This window comes from Schistocerca piceifrons, chromosome X, assembly GCF_021461385.2.
Source record: "Schistocerca piceifrons isolate TAMUIC-IGC-003096 chromosome X, iqSchPice1.1, whole genome shotgun sequence".
Classification (NCBI taxonomy): domain Eukaryota; kingdom Metazoa; phylum Arthropoda; class Insecta; order Orthoptera; family Acrididae; genus Schistocerca; species Schistocerca piceifrons.
Genome location: NC_060149.1, coordinates 861,832,776 through 861,858,102, shown reverse-complemented (window position 1 = coordinate 861,858,102; position 25,327 = coordinate 861,832,776). Strand labels below are relative to the sequence as shown.

Sequence of the window (25,327 nt, the reverse complement as noted above, 5' to 3'; positions counted from 1 at the left end):
CTTTTGCCGCTCATCCAGCACACTGGTCAGTTTCATAGCCCCGCAGCTGCGGGCAAGAGCACTCAGGTCGGCACATTCTTTGCACCTAACCGCCTCTCACAGGCAGAGCTAATCCGTGACTTTCAGTTGCCGACTCCTGGTGACACTCCTGCTACGTCACATTGACAGTCAAATAGCAGCAACGTGGATGTTTCCAGCAGTTCTAGCTAATTCCACCTCGACATAAACCCCCACCCCAAACTAAAGAATCCGCTTTACCCTATCCGAGACAACAATGTTGTTCACCATACACCTCAAATTTCTTACGAAAAATGTTCGTAGATTCCTCCCTTTTATGCAAGTTATTTTCGAGGACAGAACAAATCGGGCACACACGCGTTTTCACATCACTAAAGTGTTGTTACTCATTGTGAAAATCCTATAACAGTATGGCATATGCTATATTTCCTCTAACTATTTTCTCATCAGGTAAAAAAGTCTGTTCTAATCAGCTTAATATCTGTTATGACTAGCATCACAGGATTAGAATACTGAACTCACTTTTGGCTTGTGATGGAGTGCTGGGATCTACCTCTGTAACAGGATGCCTCCTCACTTGCGGACTCCCTTAAAGTAACCAAATGCTTCACCACATACGAAGTCTCTTAATGTAACAGCACAGAGAAGATGTAAACATTAGGTTTATACTATGTATCACTTAATAATTTCGGTAATTCATCTGATTTTATTACCATATTCGTCTCTTCCTATGTAGGTGGGTGACCGAAATTTCGTTAACAGATTTCGCCGCAGCCGCTCTAACTTACTAATCGTATCTGTGGTACCCTAGCCATCGCTTCCATCAGCCAGATGGCATGTCATTGATATCAAATTGATAGGCTAATTAATTAAATTGATCATGAAAGTCCCTTTCCATGGCTAGTAATTTTTTTTCAGCGGTCGGATTACATTCACCAGGTAGCTCAAATGGGAGTCCTTGGAAGGAAGATGATGTTCTTTTCATGGAACAATATTGAGAACCAATATTTGAAGCTGACTGCAGAAGGAGTCTAGCACCGGCAACATACATTCTGACATTCTATCAGCAATTTGGAATCAATTCTCTTCATTCTACCACACATTTACGTTGGATCCTATAGATATGTCTTTTAGTAGTTGCAGCCATGGGTGAATCATATTTGTGGTAGTCTCATATCTTAAAGTGAGTCACCCTTTCTGAACCTATCTGCTAAACACCCCATACAGCAGAACTCCAGCGTGAGTTTAGACAGTTCCTGCGCATCTTGTAACTGTTCCTAAGTCTCTGTCCCATCCTCCGTGCCGCTTCCTCCATGTGATTGTTCAATTTAAACTGGGACAGAGGAGAAGTCAGAGAGCACTAATAGCCCTCTTCTGCATCCCTCCAGGGTGAGCTGAGGGAATGCAGCAGGACCATGTATTGACCACTATGTGGAAATGGGAACGTATTGTCATAGCTCCGCCATCTGTGTACAATGTGTACAGCCAACATCAAACGAAGCTTTCTCCTGCAACACAAGGTAATAGAAAAGACAGTACAAGTAGTTAAGATGTTGTTTCTTACCGGAAAAATAAGGAAGACTTCACATCATACAGGAAGCGGAAGAAGGACAAGGGTTTTGCTACTCCATTGTGGCGCATTTCCAAACTGCATACAGTTACTGCAATCCAAAGGAGATCTGTGTCACTCAGGGTCCATTCATGTCTGACACCCAAACATTCTCTCTCTCCTCCTTATTCTGTACCATCCAACAGACAAAAACTATGAAGTGTAAAACTTCACTAACGTCACCCAGTAGAGATCTCGATAAGATATTACTGCATCCTTGTCTTCCAATACATCGAAAACAATTACCGTCTGCATGCTGATATCGAGCATATGTGGCAATCCTATTACAGTTACAGGGATTGGCCCATTGGAGCAGGTGGCCAGTAGTAGAAGTTGATTGCACAGACCAGTGCAAAGTTTTGTTACCCATACTGTTGGAGGATCGTATCGCAAAGACTATCAAGCACAAGAAAGGGTTCGTGTGCTGTTCTTTCACAAGCAGTTTGAAGCATTTTGTCGGCCGCGGTGGCCGAGCGGTTCTAGGCGCTACAGTCTGGAACCGCGCGACCGCTACGGCCGCAGGTTCGAATCCTGCCTCGGGCATGGATGTATGTGATGTCCTTAGGATAGTTCGGTTTAAGTAGTTATAAGTTCTAGGGGACTGATGACCTCAGAAGTTAAGTCCCATAGTGCTCAGAGCCATTTGAACCATTTTTTGATGCATTGTTTTTCCGCTGTAATACATCCAAGCAATATATGAATGCAGCTTAGTACACCACCATACTTTTTTTTCCACCATGAGTTCGAGGCCTGTGGCATGAGCTAAACTGCCATTAACATGTATCGATCCACTGGTTCTCACAGAATGCTGGGTATCGCAAGGTGTAAACTTTGCTGGTCACACAAAACACATGATGGTTGGAATAAAAGACAGAGATGATGTTTCTTGCTGACAAAAATGTGGAGAACATCGCCACATAGGAAAACTGGAAGAGTTTGCAGCATTGTGGAGGGTTTACAAACAGCTGTCTGAAGGTGATGACCTCTGCTTTTAATGTGATCCTCCACAGTAATGGGGTAGCAGATGTCTCAGTGTTCTGAGCTGCAGTGCAGTACCAAAATCCTTGTCCTCTCCCATTTCCTGTATGATGTGAAGTCTTCCTAATTTCCCAAATAAGGGACACTACTGTAACTGCTTGTACTGTCTTTTCTACTACCTCAGGTTGCAGGAGAAAGCTTCGTTTGGCGCTGCCCATACACATTGTACACGGTTGGCGGAGCTACAAAAACATGTTCCCATGTCCACTGAGTGGTCAATACACAGTCCTGTCGCATTAACTCAGCTAACCTGTTTCTCCAAGGGATGCAGAAGGTGGTAATATAGCACTCTCTGACTTCCAGTCCCGATTTAAATTGAACAGTCACATGGACAAAGCTGCAGGGAAAGGGGGAGACTACAGAACAGAGACTGTCTAAAACCATGCTGGACTTTTGCTGTATGGGGTCCTTAGCAGATAGGTTCTGAAGGGTGACTAGTTTTGAGATGGAAGAGTGCCATGAATATTATTCACCAGTGGCTGTAATTATAAAAAGATGTCTCTGTAAGATCCAATGTTGGTATGTGGTAGAATGGTGAGACTTCATTCCTAATCGCTGACTGAATGTCTACTAGAAAGCGTAACACTAATAGATCTGAAGAGCCGGTGTATTGGTCATAGGATTTTGTACATTTCTTATGATTTCAATGTAGTGTTGCATTTTTTAAGTGATTCCGCACATAGCGAACCATCTACTGTATGTGATCATTCTCAATCAGCCATCATCGTCCCTTGCCTATAGCCTCGTGTATATATCGCAGAACATCTGTTACACTTTCTACATGGCATCGAGATAGAATGCATTGTCAATACTGTTTGTTAGCATGAGAAACGTCTAGCAGCAGTATGAGGAAGTTGCGGATATCAACTTAATACCACCTTCCTTAGCTGAATAACTTTCTAAATTCGGTGAGAAGGGTGATTTTATTACGAACTTACAGAGCTGGCATCGTGCACCGGCACTTTCGGTCTGTTATTACACACACCTGCGGTCACCGCCTATATTCAATGGTGCGATATTTATGTGAAAGACCACTTCATTGGGAAGGAATACCATATCTCGATAGGTAAAGCAGGTATAGTTTTCAGCATGGTTATCATCAGTAATATAGTTATCATGATCATGTTTTTAATAGTGCGGTTCTTACGAGAAATGTACGTTGCAGGCGGTAGAATCCTACTGCAGTCATCTTAAAATGTAGGTTCTAAATAGTGTTCCTCGAAATGGACATCGTCTTCCCTCCAGGGATTCCCATATGAGCTACACGGCGAGCGTAATCCGACTGCTGAGAAAAATTACTCGCCATGCAAATTGACTCTCACGATCAATTTAATTAATTAGCCTATCAATTTGGTATCAGTGTGCCGCCTGGAAGTGACGGCTAGGGTACCGCGGATATGACTAGTGGGTTAGAGTGTTTTTGTTGCAGCGATATCTTTTAACGGAATTTCGATCTCCCACCTATACAGGTAGAGACAACCATGGAAATAAAATCAGATGTGTTACCGAATTTATGCAGTAATACATCACACAAACCTGATATTTACAACTTCTCTGTGCTGTTGTCTTAAAGAGACTTCGTATGTGATGAAGCATTTGGTTAGTATAAGGGAGTTTGAAAGTGAGGAGGCATCCTGTGACAGAGGTAGACCTCGGCACTCCGTCAGGAGCCAAAAATGAATTTAATATTCTAGTTCTGTGATGCTTGATGTATCAGATATTAAGCTGATTAGAACAGATTTTTTTCACTTGATGAGAGAATACTTAGAGGAAATATATCCTATGCCATACTGTTATAGGATTTTTATAACAATTAACAATACTTTAGCGACGTGAAAACGCGTGTATGCCCCGATTTCTTATGTCTTCGTAAATAACTTGTATAAAATGGAGAAATCTACGTTTTGCATGAGAAATTCGAGACGAATAATCAACAAAATCGCTGTCTCGGATTGGGTAATGTGGATTTTTTATCCTGGGGTGGGAGGGTCTATGTCAGGGTGGAACTGGTTAGAACTACTGGATACATCCAAGCCGCTGCTGTTTGACTCACAGCGTGCCGCCTCAGGAGTGGTCAAGTGGAGTCAGCGATCAGAAGTCAGGGATTTGCTCAGCCTATGTTAGGAGTTTAGGTACAAAGGATGCTTCGACCTGTTTGCTCTTGCCCGTGGCACCAGGGTCTGGGGAAGTTACCAGTGTGCTACGTGAGTGGTGACAGAAGCGGAGGTGTCTGTTGTGTGAGAAGATTCAAAATGGTAGGTGTTTGCGCTGGACGATTATTCCACCGATGTAAATTGATCGGTTGACTGCTAGGTGACAGTCTCTCTCTGACCTCTGAGCGTTTGGTATGGCGGGTATGAGGATGCGGGGTGATGGGCGCGCACCTATTCGCACATTTGATACGGGTACGGGTACGGGTATCTCCTTACCGGCGCTCGCGAGACAATGCGGTGTCCTGCCGGTGGCGGATGGTGCACGCCTCATATGTTTAGTGTGAACTTTGCGGTGGAGGAGGGAGTTTGTGTTCTCAAATATTAGTGCATAGAAGATCTCAGATATATTTAACGCTATGTTGTAGTTGTGGCCGAAAATTCATTAACTGATTTGCATAATTTTTGCGTGTAGTAATCAAATGCTGAAAATACGTTTTATTATAACGAAGGATCATTTAGCTCTTTTTTTGATATCGAAATTGCATCAGCTCTCCCTTTGTCTTCAGAATTAGCCAATGGGAGTACTGTAATCTGAAGAGAGCTGCAAACATCCATCTTCGTGTTTGTAGATTATGGGTCACACACACACACACACACACACACACACACACACACACACACACAGGAAGGAGGCTCTTGAAAGAGAAAGAGACAAGAAGAGACAGGAAATGAGCCTGGAATTTCCCGATCAAGGGAATGCCGAGACTTGATGCTTTGTTTGGGGCCACTGGCTCAAAGGATGCCAACATGCAGTCCGTGGTCGGCGGTATTCAATATTGTGATCTGTAATTAACCTTGGGCAATTTTTGACCTATGTTGCATTGTCCAGACGACAGGCACATTTGTGGGAGATCCCCCAATAGGACTACTATACAACACTTCATTCCATTCTTCAGTACTTACAGTTATCACATCATGGGAAGTGCGGATGGAGTAGGGGGGGGGGGGGGGATTTGCAAACCTGAGCTGTCCCCAAGTAGGGGAACTATGACTCCTGCAAACTGAATAAATAAAGAATATGCATCAACACGTATATTATTGACATTGGTTTGAATTTTATGTCGTGAGATCCTTCTTTCCACCACAGAGTGTCTTTTTCCTACCAATGTTTCTGGGAGGGGTGGGGAGAGAGGGAGGCAGGGGTGGGGCTCTCAAATGGCTCTGAGTACTATGTGCCTTAACTTCTGAGGTCATCAGTCGCCTAGAACTTAGAACTAATTAAACCTAACTAACCTAAGGACATCACACACATCCATCCCAGAGGCAGAATTCGAACCTGCGACCGTAGTGGTCGCTGGGTTCCAGACTGTAGCGCCTACAACCGCACGGCCACTCCGGCTGGCCCAGGGGTGGGTTGGGGGCAGGACATCCTCTGGTGGTGGCATTGTGCACTAGCTCAGTCGATCCCTGCGTGTCAAGTTAGCACCCATACGAAAATATTTTGTAACAAGACAACATCTCCAGCCTGAAGCGGTGTAATTATGTAATTAGGACATTTAGTTGCTGAATGTGAGCTTTGCCAACCAAATAAAGAACCCCTGAAAACTGAATTTTGTAAATAAAGATTAATTCCTTTGCCACATAATTGACACTGACTTCAATTTCGTATCATGAGATTCTTCCTCTCTGGCACAGACTGAGTCCTTTGCCAACCAGTTTCCAGTTAGAGGACGGGAGGAGGACTGGGGGATGTGAGATGAGGGTGGTGGATTTCCCAGAGGGGGGTAATTAATTTAGCGATCTAATTAATTAGTCAACATTTTGGTATCAAAAGTGTACTTGTATTGGCGAGTGGGAGTGAAGAGGGGTGGGTGGTGGAGGGATGTAGATGGGGAGGTGGAAGGGTGTGGAGTTTCTCAAAAGGATGGATTAACCCCAAGGGATCATAAACCACTTAGTGGGACAATACGTTTAGGGGGGATTATAAATTTTGCAACCATACAGAGTGGGGTGATATCACCATTCCATATTTAATAGATAAGGCAACAATGCTGGGTGGGCTGATATGAAGTTTGCACTACTTCTATTGTGTACCTACTAGTTTCCTTTCAGAGCATGCCGATATATTAGCTTCATATTTAACAATCATACACAACCACTTACTCAGTGAAAGATTCATACATTAAGACAGAAAGCCCACAGCAATACACAAGAAAGGGAAGATGAATAATTCGCTGAATTACAGACCCTCATCACTGACCATAGTTGGAACATGCGCCGTGTTCAGACATTATGAATTACCTCGGAGGTAATCATCTGTTGACACATAGTCAACAAAGATTCAGAAAATATCGTTCTTGTGCAACACAGCTAGCTCTTTATTCTCATAAAGTAATGGGTACTATCGATAGGGGATCTCAGGTTGATTCTATACTTATACATTTCCAGGATCCTTTTGGTACCGTTAATCAGAAATTGCTTCTGATCAAGTTGAGTACCTGTGGGGTATCGTCTCAGGTGTGCGATGACAAGCGTGATTTCCTGTCACAACAGTCAAAGTTCGTTGTAACTGACTGAAACTCATCGACTTAAACAAGTGTTATCGGCTGTCTGTTGTTCCTAATCTATTTAAATGAATTAATAGACAAACTGAGTACCCATCTTAGACAGTTATCCACATGAGTGCTAAAAGGAATCCGTTAAATTTTGGTTACACGATAAATAAAGAAAATCTAACTGCTGTCAATTCAACTAAATTCCTAGGGATAACTTTTTGAACAACTTAAAGAGGAACGATCACATAGATAATGTTGTGGGGAAGGCGAATCAAAATCTTCATTTTATTGGTAGAACACTTTGCAGATGCTACAAATCCACTAAAGAGACTGCCTACCGTAAGCTTGAGCATACTCTATAAGAGTATCGGTGTGCACTATTGGACCCTTGCCAGATAGGATTGACGGAGGGCATCGAAAAAGTTCAGAGTAGGGAAGCTCGTTTTGCATTATCCCAAAATGGAGGAAAGAGTGCCAGGATCATGATACGTGAATTGGGGTGGCAACCATTAAAACAAAGGCGTTTTTGTTGCAGCAGGACTCTCTCGTGATATTTCAATGACCAGCTTTCTTCTCGGAATGCGAAAATATTTTGTTGACGTCCTACCTACATAGGGAGAAATGATCACCGTAGAAAAATAAGAGAAATAAGAGTCGCAAGGAGAGATTTGAGTGTTCGTTTTCCCCGCACGTTATTTGAGATTGGAACGGTAGAGAAACAGTGTGACTGGGGTTCGATGAACCCTCTGCCAGACCCTTAAGTACGAATTGCCAAGTAGTCATGCAGATGTAGATATGGATGAAGATAGATGCCGCCAAAAGGAAAATTAGAGATACCTTTGGAGCAAAGAAAAGGATCTGTATGGATATTAAGAGCCCACGTGGCTAGCAAGTTCTACACGAGCAAGGGAAGGCTGAAAAATGGAAGGAATACATAGAAATTACAATTGAAAGAAAACAGCAGCCTGCACCACGCAAGTAACGAGCAGCCCTTAGGGGCTCGCCATCACAGTTTTCTTTATCTTAAATATCTTTGTGACGAATGCCCTTTTGGCATATTTATTATTTTATAAATGACATATAAGTACTGTCAGTCATTCACGATGATTCCGTACTTAACTCTGTATCATACGTTTTTAGTCATAATTCTGTGACCATGCTTTGATTTAAATTCTGAGGAAGACACTCTTAGCAGTGTTGAAGTGTTGAAACCCGGTTAATTAGTTAAAAATAGTGACCGAGGGCTGTTTTCTTTCAATTGTAACTATTCACGCTCTCTAAACGTGCAGCCATGTACAAATATATATATATATATATATATATATATATATATATATATATATATATATATATATATATATATATATATATATATATAGAAGTCTATACAGAGGAGACGAACTTGAATGCAATATTATAGGACGAGAAGAGGAAATTAATGAAGATGAGATAGTAGATATGATAATGTGAGAAGCATTCGACAGAACGTTGAAAGACTATGTTGAAACAAGTCCCCTTGAGTAGGCGAAATTCTCTCAGAATTATTGAGATCCTTGGCAGAGCCACCGACGACCAGACTATTCCACCTCGTATGCAATATGTATGAGATAGGAGGTATTCCTACAGACTTCAAGAAGACTGTAATAATTCCAGTTTCGAGGAAGGCAGTTGATGCCAGGTGTGAATATTACCGAATCATCAATTTTAGTAAGCTATTGCTACAAAATAGCGACAAACTATTTACAGAAGAATGGAAAAATTGGTAGAAGCCATTCATGGGGGAGATCAGTTAAGATTTTAAAGAAATGTAGGGAAACACAGGGCAACACTGACGAGAAAATATCTTAGAAGATATGCTAAAGAAAGGCAAATCTATGTGTGTAGCGTTTATTGATTTAGAGAAAGCGTTCGAGAGTGTTATCCGGAATACACTGCCTGAAATTCTGAAGGTAGCAGAGATACGATACAGGGAGTGAAAGTGGTCTACAAATTGCATAGAAAGAAACTGTAGTTATAAGAGTCGAAGGTAATGAAAAGGAAGCAGTGGTTGAGAAAGGGTTGTAGCCTGTTCCCAACGTTCTTCAGTCAGTACATTGAGCAAACTAAGGAGAAATTTGGAAAGACAGTTAAAATACAGGGAGAAGCAATAAAAACTTTGCTTCTTGCCAATGACACTGTCATTCTGTTAGACTAAGCAAAGGACTTGGAAATGCAATTTAACGGAATGGACAGTGTCTTGAAAGGAGGATATAAGATGTACATCAACAAAAGGAAAACGAGGATAATGGAATGTAGTCGAATTAAACCAGGCAACACTAAATGAATTAATACTAATATAGAAAAGAAGACACTAAAAGTACTAGATAAGCTTCGCTGTTTGGGCAGTAAAATAACTGAAAATGGCCGAAGAAGAGAGCATATAAATTGTAAACTTGCACTGGCAAGAAAAGCGTTTCTGAAGAAGAGAAATTTGTTAACAGCGAATATACACTGAAGCGCCAAAGTAACTGGTGTATGCATGCGTATTCAGATAAAGAGAGCTGGCCGCGGTGGTCTAGCGGTTCTAGGCGCTCAGTCAGGAACCGCGCGACTGCTACGGTCGCAGGTTCGAATCCTGCCTCGGGCATGGGTGTGCGTGATGTCCTTAGGTTAGTTAGGTTTAAGTAGTTCTAAGTTCTAGGGGACTTATGACCACAGATGTTGAGTCCCATAGTGCTCAGAGCCATTTGAACCATTTAGATAAAGAGATATGTAAACAGGCAGAATACCGCGCTGCTGTCGGCAACGCCTGTGTAAGACAACAAGTGTCTGGTGCAGTTGTTAGATCGGTTACTGCTGCAAAAATCGCAGGTTATCAAGATTTAAGTGAGTTTGAACGTGGTATCATAGTTTGTGCACGAACGATGGAACACAGCATCGTCGAGGTAGAGATGAAGTGGGGATTTTCCCGTATGACCACGTCACGAGTGTACCGTGAATATCGGGAATCTGGTAAAATATCAAATGTCCGACATCGCTGCGGCCGGAGTAAGACCCTGCAAGAACAGGACCAACGACTGAAGAGAATAGTTCAACATGACAGAAGTGGAAACATTCCGCAAAATGCTGCAGATTTCAATGCTGGGCCATCAACAAGTGTCAGGGTGCGAAACATTCAACGAAACATCATCGATATGCGCATTCGGAGCCGAAGGCCCACTCATGTACCCTTGATGACAGCATGACACAATGCTTTACGCCTCCCCTGGGCCCGTCAACACCGACATTGGACTGTTGATGACCAGAAACATGTTGCCTGGTCGGATGAGTCTCGTTTCAAATTGTGTCGATCGGATGGACGTGTACAGGTATCGAGACAGCCTCATGAATCCATGGACCCTGCGTGTCAGAAGGGACTGTTGAAGCTGGTGAAGGCTCTGTAATGGTGTGCGGCGCTTGCAGTTGGAGTGATATAGAACTCCTGATACGTCTAGATACGACTCTGACAGGTGACACATATGTGAGCATCCTGTCTGATCACATGCATCCATTCATGTCCATTGTGCATTCCGACGGACTTGGACATTGCAGCAGGACACTGCGACAGGCCACACGTCCAGAATCGCTATAGAGTGACTCGAGGAACACTCTTCTGAGTACAAACACTTCCGCTGGTCACCAACCTCCCCAGACATTAACATTATTTAGCATATCTGGGATGCCTTGCCACGTGGTGTGCTCCACCCCCTCGCACTGTTAAGGATTTATGGCCAGCCCTGCAGGATTCTTGGTGTCAATTCTCTCCAGCACTACTTCAGATATCAGTCGAGTCCATACCACGTCATGTTGCGGCACTACTGGGTGCTCGCGGGGCCCTATACCATATTAGGCAGGTGTACCAGTTTCTTCCACTTTTCTGAATAGATTTAAGTGTTAGGGATTCTTTTCTGAAGGGATCTGGATTGAGTACTGCCTTGTACGGACCTTGAATGGAGGCGATAAGCATTTCAGATAAGAAGAGAATAGAAGCTTTCGAATCGTGGTCCTACAGAAGAATACTGAAGATTAGATGAATAGCTCAAATAGCTAATGAAGTTGTACTGGCAATGAGGTGGTACTAAGGAAAGAGAAATTTGTGGCACAACCTGAAAAAAGAAGGGGTCGGTTAATAGGTCGGGTCTTGAAGCCTGAATGAATTGTCAGTTTGGTAATGGGAGTGTGGGGGTGAAAATTGAAGAGGAAGACGAAGGTTGGTTCAAATGGTTCAAATGACTCTGAGCACTATTGGACTCAACTGCTGAGGTCATTAGTCCCCTAGAACTTAGAACTAGTTAAACCTAACTAACCTAAGGACAACACAAACATCCATGCCCGAGGCAGGATTCGAACCTGCGACCGTAGCGGTCTTGCGGTTCCAGACTGCAGCGCCTTTAACCGCACGGCCACTTCGGCCGGCGGAAGACGAAGGCTCAGGTACAATAAGTAAGTTGAAATGGACGTTGGACGTGGTAGTAATGCAGAGATGAAGAGGCTAGCACAGTACAGATTCACGTGGAGAGCTGCTTCCAACCAGTCTTCAGACTGAAGACCACCACCACCACAACAAGAACAACATAAAGAAGGGCAGCGCGAATGATCACAAGTTTGTATGACGCACAGGAGAGGATCACGGAATTGCTTTAAATATCTAAACTGTCACGCCCTTGAAGATATACGTGAACTTTTGCACCGAGGGCTTCTTACAAAGTTTCGAAAACTAGTGTTAAATGAGTCAGTAATGTACTATCGACCCCTATGCATCCGTCATGTAGGGACTGCAGAGACATCTACATCTACATTTATACTCCGCAAGCCACCCAACGGTGTGTGGCGGAGGGCACTTTGTGTGCCACTGTCATTACCTTCCTTTAATGTTCCAGTCGCGTATGGTTCGCGGGAAGAACGACTGCCGGAAAGCCTCCTCTCTAATTTTACATTCGTGATCTCCTCGGGAGGTATAAGTAGGGGGAAGCAATATATTCGATACCTCATCGAGAAACGCACCCTCTCGAAACCTGGACAGCAAGTTACACCGCGGTGCAGAGCGCCTCCCTTGCAGAGTCTGCCACTTGAGTTTGCTAAACATCTCCGTAACGCTATCACGCTTACCAAATAACCATGTGACGAAATGCGCCGCTCTTCTTTGGATCTTCTCTGTCTCCTCTGTCAACCCGACCTGGTACGGATCCCACACTGATGAGCAATACTCAAGTATAGGTCGAACGAGTGTTTTGTAAGCCACCTCCTTTGTTGATGGACTACATTTTCTAAGGACTCTCCCAATGAATCTCAACCTGGTACCCACCTAACCAACAATTAATTTTATATGATCATTCCACTTCAAATCATTCCGCACGCATACTCCCAGATATTTTACAGAAGTAACTGCTACCAGTGTTTGTTCATCTATCATATAATCATACAGTAAAGGATCCTTCTTTCTATGTATTCGCAATACATTACATTTATCTATGTTAAGGGTGAAGATCAGACGTGTAATTAAAGAGTGCACAGAGGCATATAAGCAGTCATTCTCCGCTCGCTCCATAGGGTCAGCTGTGACTAGCAGACAGCTTACCTTCCCTCTCCCAGTGGACCTCGCTGATGGGGTAGCCGGTGACGCGGCAGTGGAAGGTGGCGTCCTCCCTGGCGACCAGCCTCGCGTCGCGCATGGGCCGCACGTGGGGCGGGCCCAGCACGTGCAGAGGGGCTGCGTGGCGCGCCTCCCCCACCGCGTTGCTGGCCACGCACTCGTACACCCCCGCGTCCGTCGTCCGCAGTCCTGACAGCGACAGCCGCCCCGTCACCGAAACGCCGCCAGCCTGCACCGTCACCTGCGTTCACAGAGTAGCCAGGCTTCGAGTTTCAGTAGTGCAACACGACGCATCACCTACGAATGGTAGTTATTTATCAGTGAAATCCGTTTTGGAATATCTGAAAAAAAGAAAGTCAGTATTAGTAAATAAAGTTCACTGTTCTAATGAGGCAGGGCCTGGGGAAGTATAGCGCCGCAGTCGGACTCTGGAGATTTTCATGACCTGAGCTGACTCCTTTGATATTGGAAACGTTTACCATTCATCTTCACTTAAAACTTCCCAGTCGTATCGATGTATAAAATTCTTCCCTGACGTTTCGACTCCGACTACTGGAGACATCCTATCAGATAAAGTTGCGAACTGTAAACAGAACTCGAGGAAGCGCGCTGATTCGTATAGGCCGTGCAGAGGGCGCCACTGTCCATCACGTGGCGTCGACTATTAGACTGTCTCTGGTAATGCCAACATTCTCGAGTGAAAGTAATCGATCGTCACGTTTCCGGTCTAACGCTGACATCCAAATTTTATCCAAATTATTACGGTGTTTATCAGTCTCGATAGCCTCTCTATACATGAGCGCATAATAATGCAAGCTTTCAGATATGGTGCTCATCTCGCCGAATTTTATTTAATGATTAAGTTCCTCGAAACAAGTTCCGCTACGGCCGATTTATCCGTGTGACCCAGGCGACAATTCCTCCTGTTTTCAACCAGAGTGGTGTTCACACTTCTCTTTGTGGTATCGGTATAAACCTGTCCACAACTACAAGGAATTTTATATACCCCTGGTATAGCCAAAGGATGTCGTGCATCTTTTGCCGATGTTAAATGTTCTTTTATTTTCCTGGTGGGTCTAAAATGGTTTCCACCCTATACTTGCTTAACACTTTCCCAATGCAGTCTGTGACCTTACAAATGAACGGAAGGAAAATCTTGCCGTTGGGCGGCTGTTGTTCGTCGTTGCTCCTGATTCTCTGCGTAGACCGACGTGCTTAATCTATCTCCTTTCTAGAATAGTCATTCTTCACGAACGTCGACCGTAGATGTTCAGTCTCATCTTTTAAATAAACAGGTTCACAAATTTGGTACGCCCTGTCTGCCAAGGTTTTTATTACACCTCCTTTTGGTCTAGGGTGGTGGTTTGAATCTTTATGCAGATAACGATCAGTGTGTGTGGCCTTTCTATAGGAGAATGAAGACGCTTTCACCAGTCAATCCTTCTGAAGTTTTTTGTAATTGGAAGGGACCCAAATATTATTGATCTTTCCATGATAGTCCTCACTCTTCAGTATGACGGTGACATTACTCTTATCTGCAGTAAGAACAATAATGTTTTTATCTGCGTTTATATCCCTCAGTGCCTTTCTTTGTGCCTGTAATTAGGATGGAAACAGCTAGTATCTTACGTATATGTAAGCCATGTAACAGTAATTTGTCACATTCACAAAGTAAAGCGCTAAGGGATATAAACGCAGATAAAAAGATCATGGTTCTTACTGCAGATAAGGGTAAGGCCACCTTCATATTGAAGAGGGAGGACTATCATAGAAAGGTCAATAATAATTTGGTTCCCTCCAATTACAGAAAAACTTCAGACGGATTGGACTATGAATGATTTTAAAAAGGACCAATCGACTGGTGAAAGCGTCTTCATTCTCCTCTGACGATAAGATGCTCCTTTGTAAAACAGAAGCGTATCCACCTAGACTTTATGGATTACCCAAAGTGCATAAACCTGAGGTTCTGTTGAGGTCAATTGTCTGCACTATAGGCGGTCCCATCCACTAGTTGGCTAGAGACCTTGCTTCATTACTGCAACCTTATGTTGGTAGGACTGACAGTCGTATTAAAAATTCGGCTCATTTCATTGACAAGTTAAAGGAAATGAGTGTGGCCCCGGATGATATCCTCGTCAGTTTTGATACTATGTCGTTATTTACCACGATTCCGGTAAACGAAGCTATCTCATGCATAGGGAATATTTTTCCTACCGATATTGTGGTATTATTCCGACACTGCCTCACCACAACCTACTTTCAATACAATAGTGACTTTTATGAACAGATTGACGGGGTGGCTACGGGCATTCCTCTTAGTCCTGCTGTGGCTAACTTGTTTCTGGAGACGTTTGAACAACGGCCGTTGGAGACTACCAGTAAGAGACCAGCCATGTGGTATCGCTATGTCGATGACAATTTCGTCGTACGCACACAGAGGAGCTGGACGTCTTCCTGATGCATCTAAACAGCATTAACACGAAAATACAATTTACTATGGAGACGGATTTTCTGGATGTGTCTGTGATTAAACGACAGAACGGAACGTTGGGCCGTAAGGTGTATAGAAAGGCCACACATACTGATCGTTATCTGCATAAAGATTCAAACCACGGCCCTAGACCAAAAAGAGGTGTAATAAAAATCTTGGCAGACAGGGCGTACCAAATTTGTGAACCTGTTTATTTAAAAGATGAGATTGGATATCTACGGCCTATGTTCGCGAAGGATGAGTATTCTGGTAAGGAGATAGACTGAGCACTTCGCTCTAGGCGGAGAATCAGGAGCAACGACGAACAAAAGCCGCCAAACGGCAAGATTTTCCTTCCGTTCATTAGTAAGGTCACAGATCGCATTGGGAAAGTGTTAAGCTAGTATAGGGTGGAAACCATTTTAGACCCACCAGCAAAATAAAAGAACATTAAAGATCGGCAAAAGATGCACGACATCCTTTGGCTACACCAAGGGTATATAAAATTCCTTGTAGTTGTGGACAGGTTTATATCGGTATCACAAAGAGAAGTGTGAACACCCCTCTGGCTGAATACAGGAGGAATTGCCGCCTGGGTCACACGGATAAATCGGACGTAGCAGAACTTGTTTACGAGGAAGGTAATCATTAAATAAAATTCAGCGAGACGAGTACCATATCTCAAAGCTTGCATTATTATGCACACATGTGTAGAGAGGCTATCGAGATTGATAAACTCCGTAATAATTTTAACAGGAAAGAGGAAGGTGTTAAGCTGGATAAAATTTGGATGTCAGCGTTGCACCGGAAACATGACGATCGATTACTTTGAGTCGAGAATGTTGGCATTACCAGAGACAGTCTCATAGGCCACGCCACGTGATGGACAGTGGCGCCTTCTGCACAGCCCATATAATCTGCGCTTAATCGGGTTCTCTTTGCAGTTCGCCATTTTACCTGGGAGGATGTCTCCCGCAGTAGGAGACAAAACGTCAGGGGAGAATTTTATACATCGACCACGGCCTATCAGCCCCGCAGTAGGAGACGAAACGTCAGGGGAGAATTTTATACATCGACCACGGCCTATCAGCCCCGCAGTAGGAGACGAAACGTCAGGGGAGAATTTTATACATCGACCACGGCCTATCAGCCCGAAAGTTTTAAGTGAAGACAATACCGGGCGTGAAAACCTACATTGTATGATCATTTACCATCCATCTGTTCCATTTGTTGGGCAGTGGCTGTCGCCTGGCAAAGCATATAAGGCGGAGCTTACCTCATGACAGACATTCCTTTCCTCAGTCACATTCACGTTACATCACATCTTTAAGAGCTGGGAATTATATCACTGTCTGAGTTCTGTACTTGCTTTGTAGACTCTGACGAGATCTTCGTCTACTTATATCTGTGTTATGCAGTGATTCATAACCATTTTTTACATTATTTACTAAATATTTATGAAGGACGAGAATCCCCTGTAACTAGAACAGCCGCGTGGAATGGCCGCGCGGTTAGAGGCGCAATGTCACGAATTGTGCGTCCCCTCCCACCGGAGCTTCGAGTCCTCCCTCGGGCATGGGTGTGCGTGTGTTGTCTTTAGCGTAAGTTAGTTTAAGGTAGTGTGTAAGTCTAGGGACTGATGACCTCAGCAGATTGTTCCCTTAAGAATTCACACACATTTGAACATTTTAAACTAGAACAACACAGTAATTGCTTGATAGGTTGTCAGGTGTAGCGTCGGATCATATTGTTGAAACCGCACAGTATTTCCACGAGGCAGTTGCTCGCTATCTTCATGTGCGACTGTAGCTTGCCAATTTAGAGACCAATTTCCCAGGAAATCACTGGCGTCAAGATGTGGATCTATACGTCATCACAGAGGACGCTGACATCCAAGACCCCAGTCAGAGAAGGAAGCAACGAACGCATGTGCGGCGCAGTAAAGTTCGGTCCCAAACGACGGGCCGCGCGGGGTAGCCGTGCGGTGTTACGCGCCTTGCCACGGCTCGCGCGGCTACCCCCGTCCGAGGTTCCAGTCTTCCCTCGGGCATGGGTGTGTCTGGTGTCTGTTATCCTTAGCTTAAGTTAGTTTAAATTAGATTACGTAGTGTCTAAGCCTAGGGACCGATGACCTTAGCAGTTTGGTCCCATAGGAACTTAACACAAATTTCCAATTTCCCAAGCCACGGGCCCCAGCGAATGCGTGCGGGCGAAGTGGTGGGCCGTACTTAGGTGTTCTGGTTTTGGTTCTCTATTGACGTTATTTCGCTGATTATTTTCGTCTGCGCCCGACGATTTCTTAGTGCCGCCATTGTTGATTTCCTTTTGCTGAGATGAAAGGACGTCCCTTTGTTAATTAAGTCGTTAAATGTAAGAACGTCCACTACTTCTTTAAAGGTGGCGTCCCAGTGCGTACAGGAGCACGAGAGGATTTTGATCTCCCTTTGATTCATGCCTTGTCCTTCATCAAAACAGTGTCCAGCAACAGCAGATTTTTCTGGCTGACCTACTACTGTAAGTCATACGTGTCCATCGCATCTGTCTTTGACAGTGCAACACATCTGGCCAATATATGATGTTTCACACTGACACGGGATCTCGTATATTCCTGGTCTTCTTAGACCCAAGTTGTCTTCTACGGAAGCCAGCATCTTTGCACTCGCGCTGAAGGACAAAGGACACATTTTGTTGGGTGTTTCTTACAGAGCCTGCCAGTGTTGAAGGACACAGCAACAACATGCGGCAGGAATGCCGTCCTAGTATAGTTGGCCGTTTCTTCTGACTACTCTTGACTTCTTATGCTTGCTGGTTGAAAAGCATTGCGAATCTGCTGACCTCAATACTTATCAAAACATACGTAGGTTGCAGTAGAATCATTGTGCAGTCTGTCACAAATGCCAGTTCCCTAAAGTTTGCCAACTGTTTTTGACAAAAAGAACGTCTTCTTACATCCATGGATTCCCATTTGCGTTCCCAAAGCATCTCTATAATCTCCTGTGTTGATCGAACATAACGGTACCACACTGTATATAGCAGCACATCTCTAAATTGCTTCAATGGCTCCCTCATATCTGTCCTGATGGGGATCCCAAGAACTCGTCTAGCACTCTAGAATGTGTCGCACAAATGTTCTGTACGCGATCTCCATCATAGACGATCTACACTTCTCCAGAATTAACCGAAGTCGATTATTCGCCTTCCTCATTACCGTACATTACGCCTACATATTTAACCACGTGACCGTGTCAGGCCGTACACTAATGATGCTGTATTCGAACATTATGGGATTGGTTTTACTATTCATCTACATTAACTTACGTTTTTCTGCACTTGGAGCAAGCCGCCATTCATGAAACGAATTTGAATTTTGTGTAAGTCAGCTCTCGTCCTCCTACAGTCACTCAACGACGAAACCTTCCCGTACACCACAGCATCATCAGCAAACAATCGCAGGCTGTTGCTCACTATGTCTTTCAGATCATTTATGTACACAAAGAATAACACCGGTCCTATCACACTTCTCTGGGGCACTCCTCACTATATCCTTGTTTCGGATGAACGTCGCCCTCGAGGACAAAATACTGGGTTCTATTACTTAAGAAGTCTAGGATACTGGGTTCTATTACTTAAGAAGTCTACGATACTGGGTTCTATTGTTTAAGACGTCTTACTTCAATGGCTTCCTCACATCTGTCCTGGTGTGGATCCCAATCGGAATCCATTCCGGACATTCGTATCTTCGTTAACAGTCTGCAGTGGGGCACCGTGTGAAATGCTTTCCAGAAATCTATTCGCCAGGGTTCTCGAGGTATCGTGCGAGAAAACTGGAAGCTGTCTTTTCACGAGCAATGCTTTCTCAATCCGTGCTGATTTGTAGACAGAAGCTTTTCTTTCTAAAGGAAATCTAATATATTCGAACCAGAAAATGGCCAAGAACTCCGCAGCAAACCGTCGTTACTGATATTGGTCTGTAATTTTGCGTAATTATATGCGGGGGTCAAAAGCGCTTTTTTCAGTCGGTTGGGACCTTGCGCTGGGCGAGAGACTCGCAATAAATGGAAGCTAACTAAGAAGTCTATGTCAAGGAGCACTTTCTGTAAAACTGAAATGGGATTTCATCTTGGATCAGGTGACTTAATGGTATTCATCTCTTTCACCTGCTGTTCAACTCCAGGAAGGCCCCCATATTGGTGTTAGCGCGGCGGTCAAACGGTGCTCTGTCTGTACTCGAAGTTTAAGACTTCAGCTTTCCTTTTGCTGTCCTCAGCTGCCACTTTAGACTGGTATAGGATTGACTGAATGGAACCTTGAGACCAGCTTAGCCATTTTACGTGGCATCATTTTTTTTTTAGGATTCTCGGCAAGACCTTTCGCTAACTTTCGATAACGTATGACGGTGGAAGTTGTAAGCTTTGCGCGTAGATCTGTTTGTGGACGCACGAACTTCTAGTAACTTCTGTCTTTAGAGGCTTTTGGATTCTTGTTTGAACCGAGATTGCAACAACGTCTGTTTTCTACGCATATTCTAAATTTTGTTATTAAACGACAATGACTATTTTCAGGTCTTAAACCGCTTAATCGACATTCACTTCTTCAGAACGCGATTTACAAGCAATTTAAATTTCTCTCATAATTCCTCTATGTGTTTCATATTGAAACTAAATCATGTCCATGTACTGTCTGTGTAGGATGCTAGCAACTGATTATCTGCTATTTCCAGTACAAAACTCTTCTGGGCTTCTTGATGAATTTATTAACTTTAGTAACTATCGTGGCTATGGTGACATCGTGATCAGTAATCTCTGTCCCTATACTGACATTGTCGATTTGGTCAGCCCTGTGTGTAGCTACGAGGTCTAAAATACTTCCACTGGATGTGCGTTGTCACACTAGTTGCTCAAGACAGTTTTCGGAGAAAGCGTTCAGAAGTATTTTCGAATACTGTCTGTCCGTACCAGCTACAAATAAATCATAGCCGTTCCGGTCTATACTTGGTACATTAAAGCTGCGGGAAACTAATATTGTGTGATTGGAGAACTTCCACGCTACTGGGCGTAGACATTATTTGACTGATTTTACAACTGCTATAGGGGAACCGGGTGGCTGGGAAAAACACCCGATGATTAATTGAAATACACCTCGATCGGTTACTCGCGCCCAGATAACTTCGCAGACAGATTCATATTTCGACCTCTAAAGACACAATGTTTTTGTCGACTGCAACGAAAACTACCGCCTCTTACGTTGTGTAACTCGTTAAATATTTCGGAATTTCCTACTTCGGGTTTCATCCAGCTCTCGATTCTGAAATTAATTTGAACGTGATAACCATCCTTGAGTGCAGTAAATTCAAAACTTCGATAATTCACTGTTAAAATTTTGACAGTCGAAGCGTCTTTACGTTATACGTGATCCGATTTCACTCACTGCGTATTATCTGGCGAGAGTTCATCAGAGGACCTCAGACATGCCCACCCAAAAAACGTCAGCCAAAGTGACAGTAATTAACTCCTGGAATGGTTAACGTTGTTCATGAATCATTAATATTGCTTCCGGCATTATATATGGAAACTGAGGGCTCCGAAGTATGGTATTTCGTAAAATTTTTGTGTAGAAATAGCTTTGCGTTCAATCACGTCAACAGTTCTCCACGCGCAATTCCTAAAAAGGGAAAACCCTTATGTTTATCTGTTCACAGATCAGGGAACTTTTTATAGGCCCTCATTTTGAACTGGCTACAGAACTAGAAGAAAACTGAATTTCAGCCCTTCATTTCGAATAGTTTTTTGGAAAACCTCGAAACTGAAAATTGCAAAGAAGTGTGATCTGATTCACTCACATGAACAGCTGCTACTGGGTGATCGCTCTCTCATGCCTATGTTACTGATGGCATGGTTTCAAATTGTGAAGTCTCACGGTAATATTTACCACTAACATGTTAATTTCGTCATTATATCGATTCTACTCCTTAAGCCAATTCGTTTGATACGTCACAAGACATACTTTTAACGCAATTAGGTTATCTGCGTAGTACGAAGTGTAATAAGAACATACGTGGCTTGCATGTACACGGTACTAACCATTGCTACCTCATTACCATGCAGATAGATACGTAATATTTTGGTAGTAAAGTGGAACTGAAGTGAAAGAGGTTTGCCAGTTGGCAATGCAGGAGTGCGACGGGGAAATACACTTAGTGAGTCATAACAGAGCGACCCTCGCAGCAGGGAGGCCAGTCGGTGGACAATTGACGCGGCCTTTGGATTTGCTCGACACCAAAGCACAAAATGCAGCTTCACTGATCTTCCGTAAACAGTAAAATCACGTGATACTATCATATAGGGAACTCTAATGCTGGTTGGTCGGGAAGAAGCATACGCAGGTGTTTGTTTTGGAGATTCGTATTGGTCGAGTAAGCAACGATGGACAGTAACAAGCACACCTATTGGCAAATACCAGTCGTGGAAAGAAGCGAAGCTGCGGTACAGTGAGGGAAATCAGCAACAACATAGTCAATTATTGGGTGTAATTCAGGCCACTCCCTCCCTGGAGGTGTCGTGTGTTGCACAGAGCACTTAATGCTTTCTGGTGATGCCGAGTGAGATATTTTTCTGTGAACACTTTGTTGATTCACAACGCCCTGTGTCAGCCGAATCTGTGCGAGATTTCTTGTATATCTCTGTAGTGGAGGACACGAGAAGAGCTGCTATAGTTAACGTTCTTGCGAGAATTTTTAGGGGCAACATTGCGCACGTCGTCCAACCTTGGCGAATGTCTTAGGTGGGGACACATACAGTTTTCCGCTTCGTGGAAAAATAGGAGTACTTTAGACTGTTAAATTCAGTCAGAGGCCAGCATATCTTTTCCAGATCAACAGGTACAAGAGGTGACACACGAAACAGCCGAACGCTGCCGAGATTATTGCTGCATTCTTCGAAAGATAAATGTCGCATTGCTCAGCGTTAAATGTCGAAGTCACTAGCGTGCTGTCACTTCAGGTCTGCATTACACTGGAGTAATTATTCGCATTCTATCGCGCCCATCTCAGCAACTTACTTCACATGTGATCTTGAGATTTAAATTTGAGGAGGTGATACGGCAGATGGAAATTATTTCCCACCTACAATAGTTTTGTTTATATTATCACAGTTGGAATACTCTTAGTAGGTTTTTGGTACTAAGTTGCTAGGGACCTTAATCAAAATTTTCTTTATGTTCATTTTTCTACAAGATCTTTCTAGTTTGTATAGGATTTTCCTAAGATTACAATATCCGCATCTTGAACCCAAATGTGTATGGTAATTCATGTAACAAATTACTTTGTACACGGAATAGACTGTTGTTTGTCCTAAAGTAGAATTTTCTCCCTTTACGCACTGACATATTTAAGGTACATCGACAGCTGATAATCTTCTGATGTCTAACACCCAGCGTGACCGGGATCTCCGCACCTGGCAGGCCCTGGGTTAACTGGCTTAGGATTTAATTTTCCTTTGCAGAGCATTCCTTCTGCGCTAGCCGGCCGCGGTGGTCTCGCGGTTCTAGGCGCGCAGTCCGGAACCGCGCGACTGCTACGGTCGCAGGTTCGAATCCTGCCTCGGGCATGGATGTGTGTGCTGTCCTTAGGTTAGTTAGGTTTAAGTAGTTCTAAGTCCTAGGGGACTGATGACCACAGCTGTTAAGTCCCATAGTGCTCGGAGCCATTTGAACCTTGTGCGCTAAGTGGTGCGTTAGGTCACACCAAACCAGCACCTCCTCATTAGATAACGGGGACTCTGTCATGATGCTTCAATGAGTGTTATTCTGATTGTCAGTAGGTCAGGGGTTATGTCCCAGTGGAAGTCAGAATTGCAAAACTTTTGCCAGCATGTTTAAGTGTTATAGAGTCAGCGGTATCAAATACTAGGGTTCTTCTTTGATTAATATAGTGTGATTTAGCGACAAGTACAAGGTGCATTGCCGGCCGGTGTGACCGAGCGGTTCTAGGCGCTTCGGACTGGAACCGCGCGGCTGCTACGATCGCAGGTTCGAATCCTGCCTCGGGCATCGATGCGTGTGATGTCCTTAGGTGAGTTAGGTTTAAGTAGTTCTAAGTTCTAGGGGACTGATGACCTCAGCTGTTAAATCCCATAGTGCTCAGAGCCATTTGAACCATTTGAACAAGGTGCATTGCCCTATTTACACAGTGACAATTATTGAACTATATGAAATAAAATCGTCATAACTTCTCAACGGTTTGCGTTAAGATGTTCAAATTGCATGGATGGCCACGGGGTAATGATGGGAACTGGTATGCGCTGTGTGGTTTGGTTTACCGGTGAAGCCAACTTTCATTTGGATAGGTTCGTCAATAAGCAAAACTGGCGCATTTGGGGGACTGAGAATCCCTCAATGGGCGTATGTGTGGTGTGCAATGTCCAGTTACGGAATAATTGGTGGAATATTCCTTGATAGCACAGTGACTACCGAATGGAATGTGAAGATTTTGGAAGATGATGTCATCCCCATTATGCTAAGTGACCCTGATTTCGACAAGATGTGTCTCACACAAGACGGAGCTCGACCCCATCGAAGCAGTAGAGTGTTTGATGCCCTGGAGGAGCACTCTGGGAACCACATTATGGCTCTGTGTTACCCAGAGACCACTGGCATGGGCCTCAGTTGGCTGCCATATTCTTCTGTTCTGAACATATGCGACTCCTTTGTGTAGGGCTATATTAAAGACAACGTGTACAGCAATAACCCCAAAACCATTTCTGAGCTGAAAACAGCCTCTCAGGATGTCATCGACAGCATCGATGTTCCGACACTTCAAACGGCCATACAGAATTTCGCCATTCGTCGCGCCACATCATCGCCAATGATGACAGGCATACCGAACATGTCACAACCTAAATCCGAATGTCTGTTGTGGCGTTTACATGTTGAATAAAGTGTGTGCTTGGAGCAGGAAAATTCTTGTACATAGTGATGAGGATGTGACGGTATGGCTGAAAATGGTTCAAATGGCTGTAAGCACTATGGGACTTAACATCTGAGGTCATCAGTCCCCTAGAACTTAAAACTACTTAAACCTAACTAACATAATGACATCACACACGTCCATGCCTGAGGCAGGATTGGAACCTGCGACCGTAGCGGTCGCGCGGTTCCAGACCGAAGCGCCTAGAAGCGCTCGGCCACTCCGGCCGGCTGTAACGGTATGAGGAACACAAGAAAGAGTTGGCATGGAAGTACTAGGAACCAGGGAAACAGTAACTTTTTCGTGGAGAACGATAAGACGAATGGAGTAAATTGTTGAACGTGGATGCCCACCATATGTAGAGTAATAAATTTATAAATATGCTGGATCGCAAGCCAAAGTGTGACCCCAAAGTTATCACCAGCTGCCCTATAGATTTTTATAAATTGTCCTTAGCCTAAGAGCATTGTATTACCAGCTTGGGGCCTGCAATATACAACTACAGATTGGCTTGCGTGGTTGACCCTGTGCAAGACTGTTTACATGTTTGAAACTCTAACAAACAGTATTTGCAATGTACTTCTCTGTACACCTACCAGTCACAACAATGTGGTGTCAGCTAACAAATACATCAAAGAACAGTTGCTGCATATCTATTGAGCCAATAGGGATTCATAAAATTTGACTGCTGTCTTTGATGCTTTCCTGAAAAAAAAAGAACCATCTGCCTCTAAATTGACGTGGATCTGCCTTAAACGAAGATAGGAAGTAGATGAAGCAATTAGTTGAGCAGGGTTGTAACGGGGTGTGTTTTATGGTAGAAAGATGATGCATTCTAGAGAGAGGGAGATGTTGTGGCAGATCATTTATCATACATTTAACCATTTTTTCCATTGTTCTGTCACGGTGTA

At 43.8% G+C, this 25,327-nt stretch overlaps 1 protein-coding gene and 1 pseudogene across 1 annotated transcript in view; both read right to left on the bottom strand.

Annotated features, from left to right (window-relative positions):
• Nucleotides 1–25,327, bottom strand: part of LOC124722737 (Down syndrome cell adhesion molecule-like protein Dscam2) — a 184,026-nt gene that overhangs the window by 109,063 nt on the left and 49,636 nt on the right. Inside the window, exon 6 of the mRNA XM_047247879.1 lies at nucleotides 12,970–13,225. Coding sequence (XP_047103835.1) covers nucleotides 12,970–13,225 — 256 coding nt within the window. The remainder of the gene's footprint in view (nucleotides 1–12,969; nucleotides 13,226–25,327) is intronic.
• LOC124723895 lies at nucleotides 4,261–4,440 on the bottom strand (annotated as a pseudogene).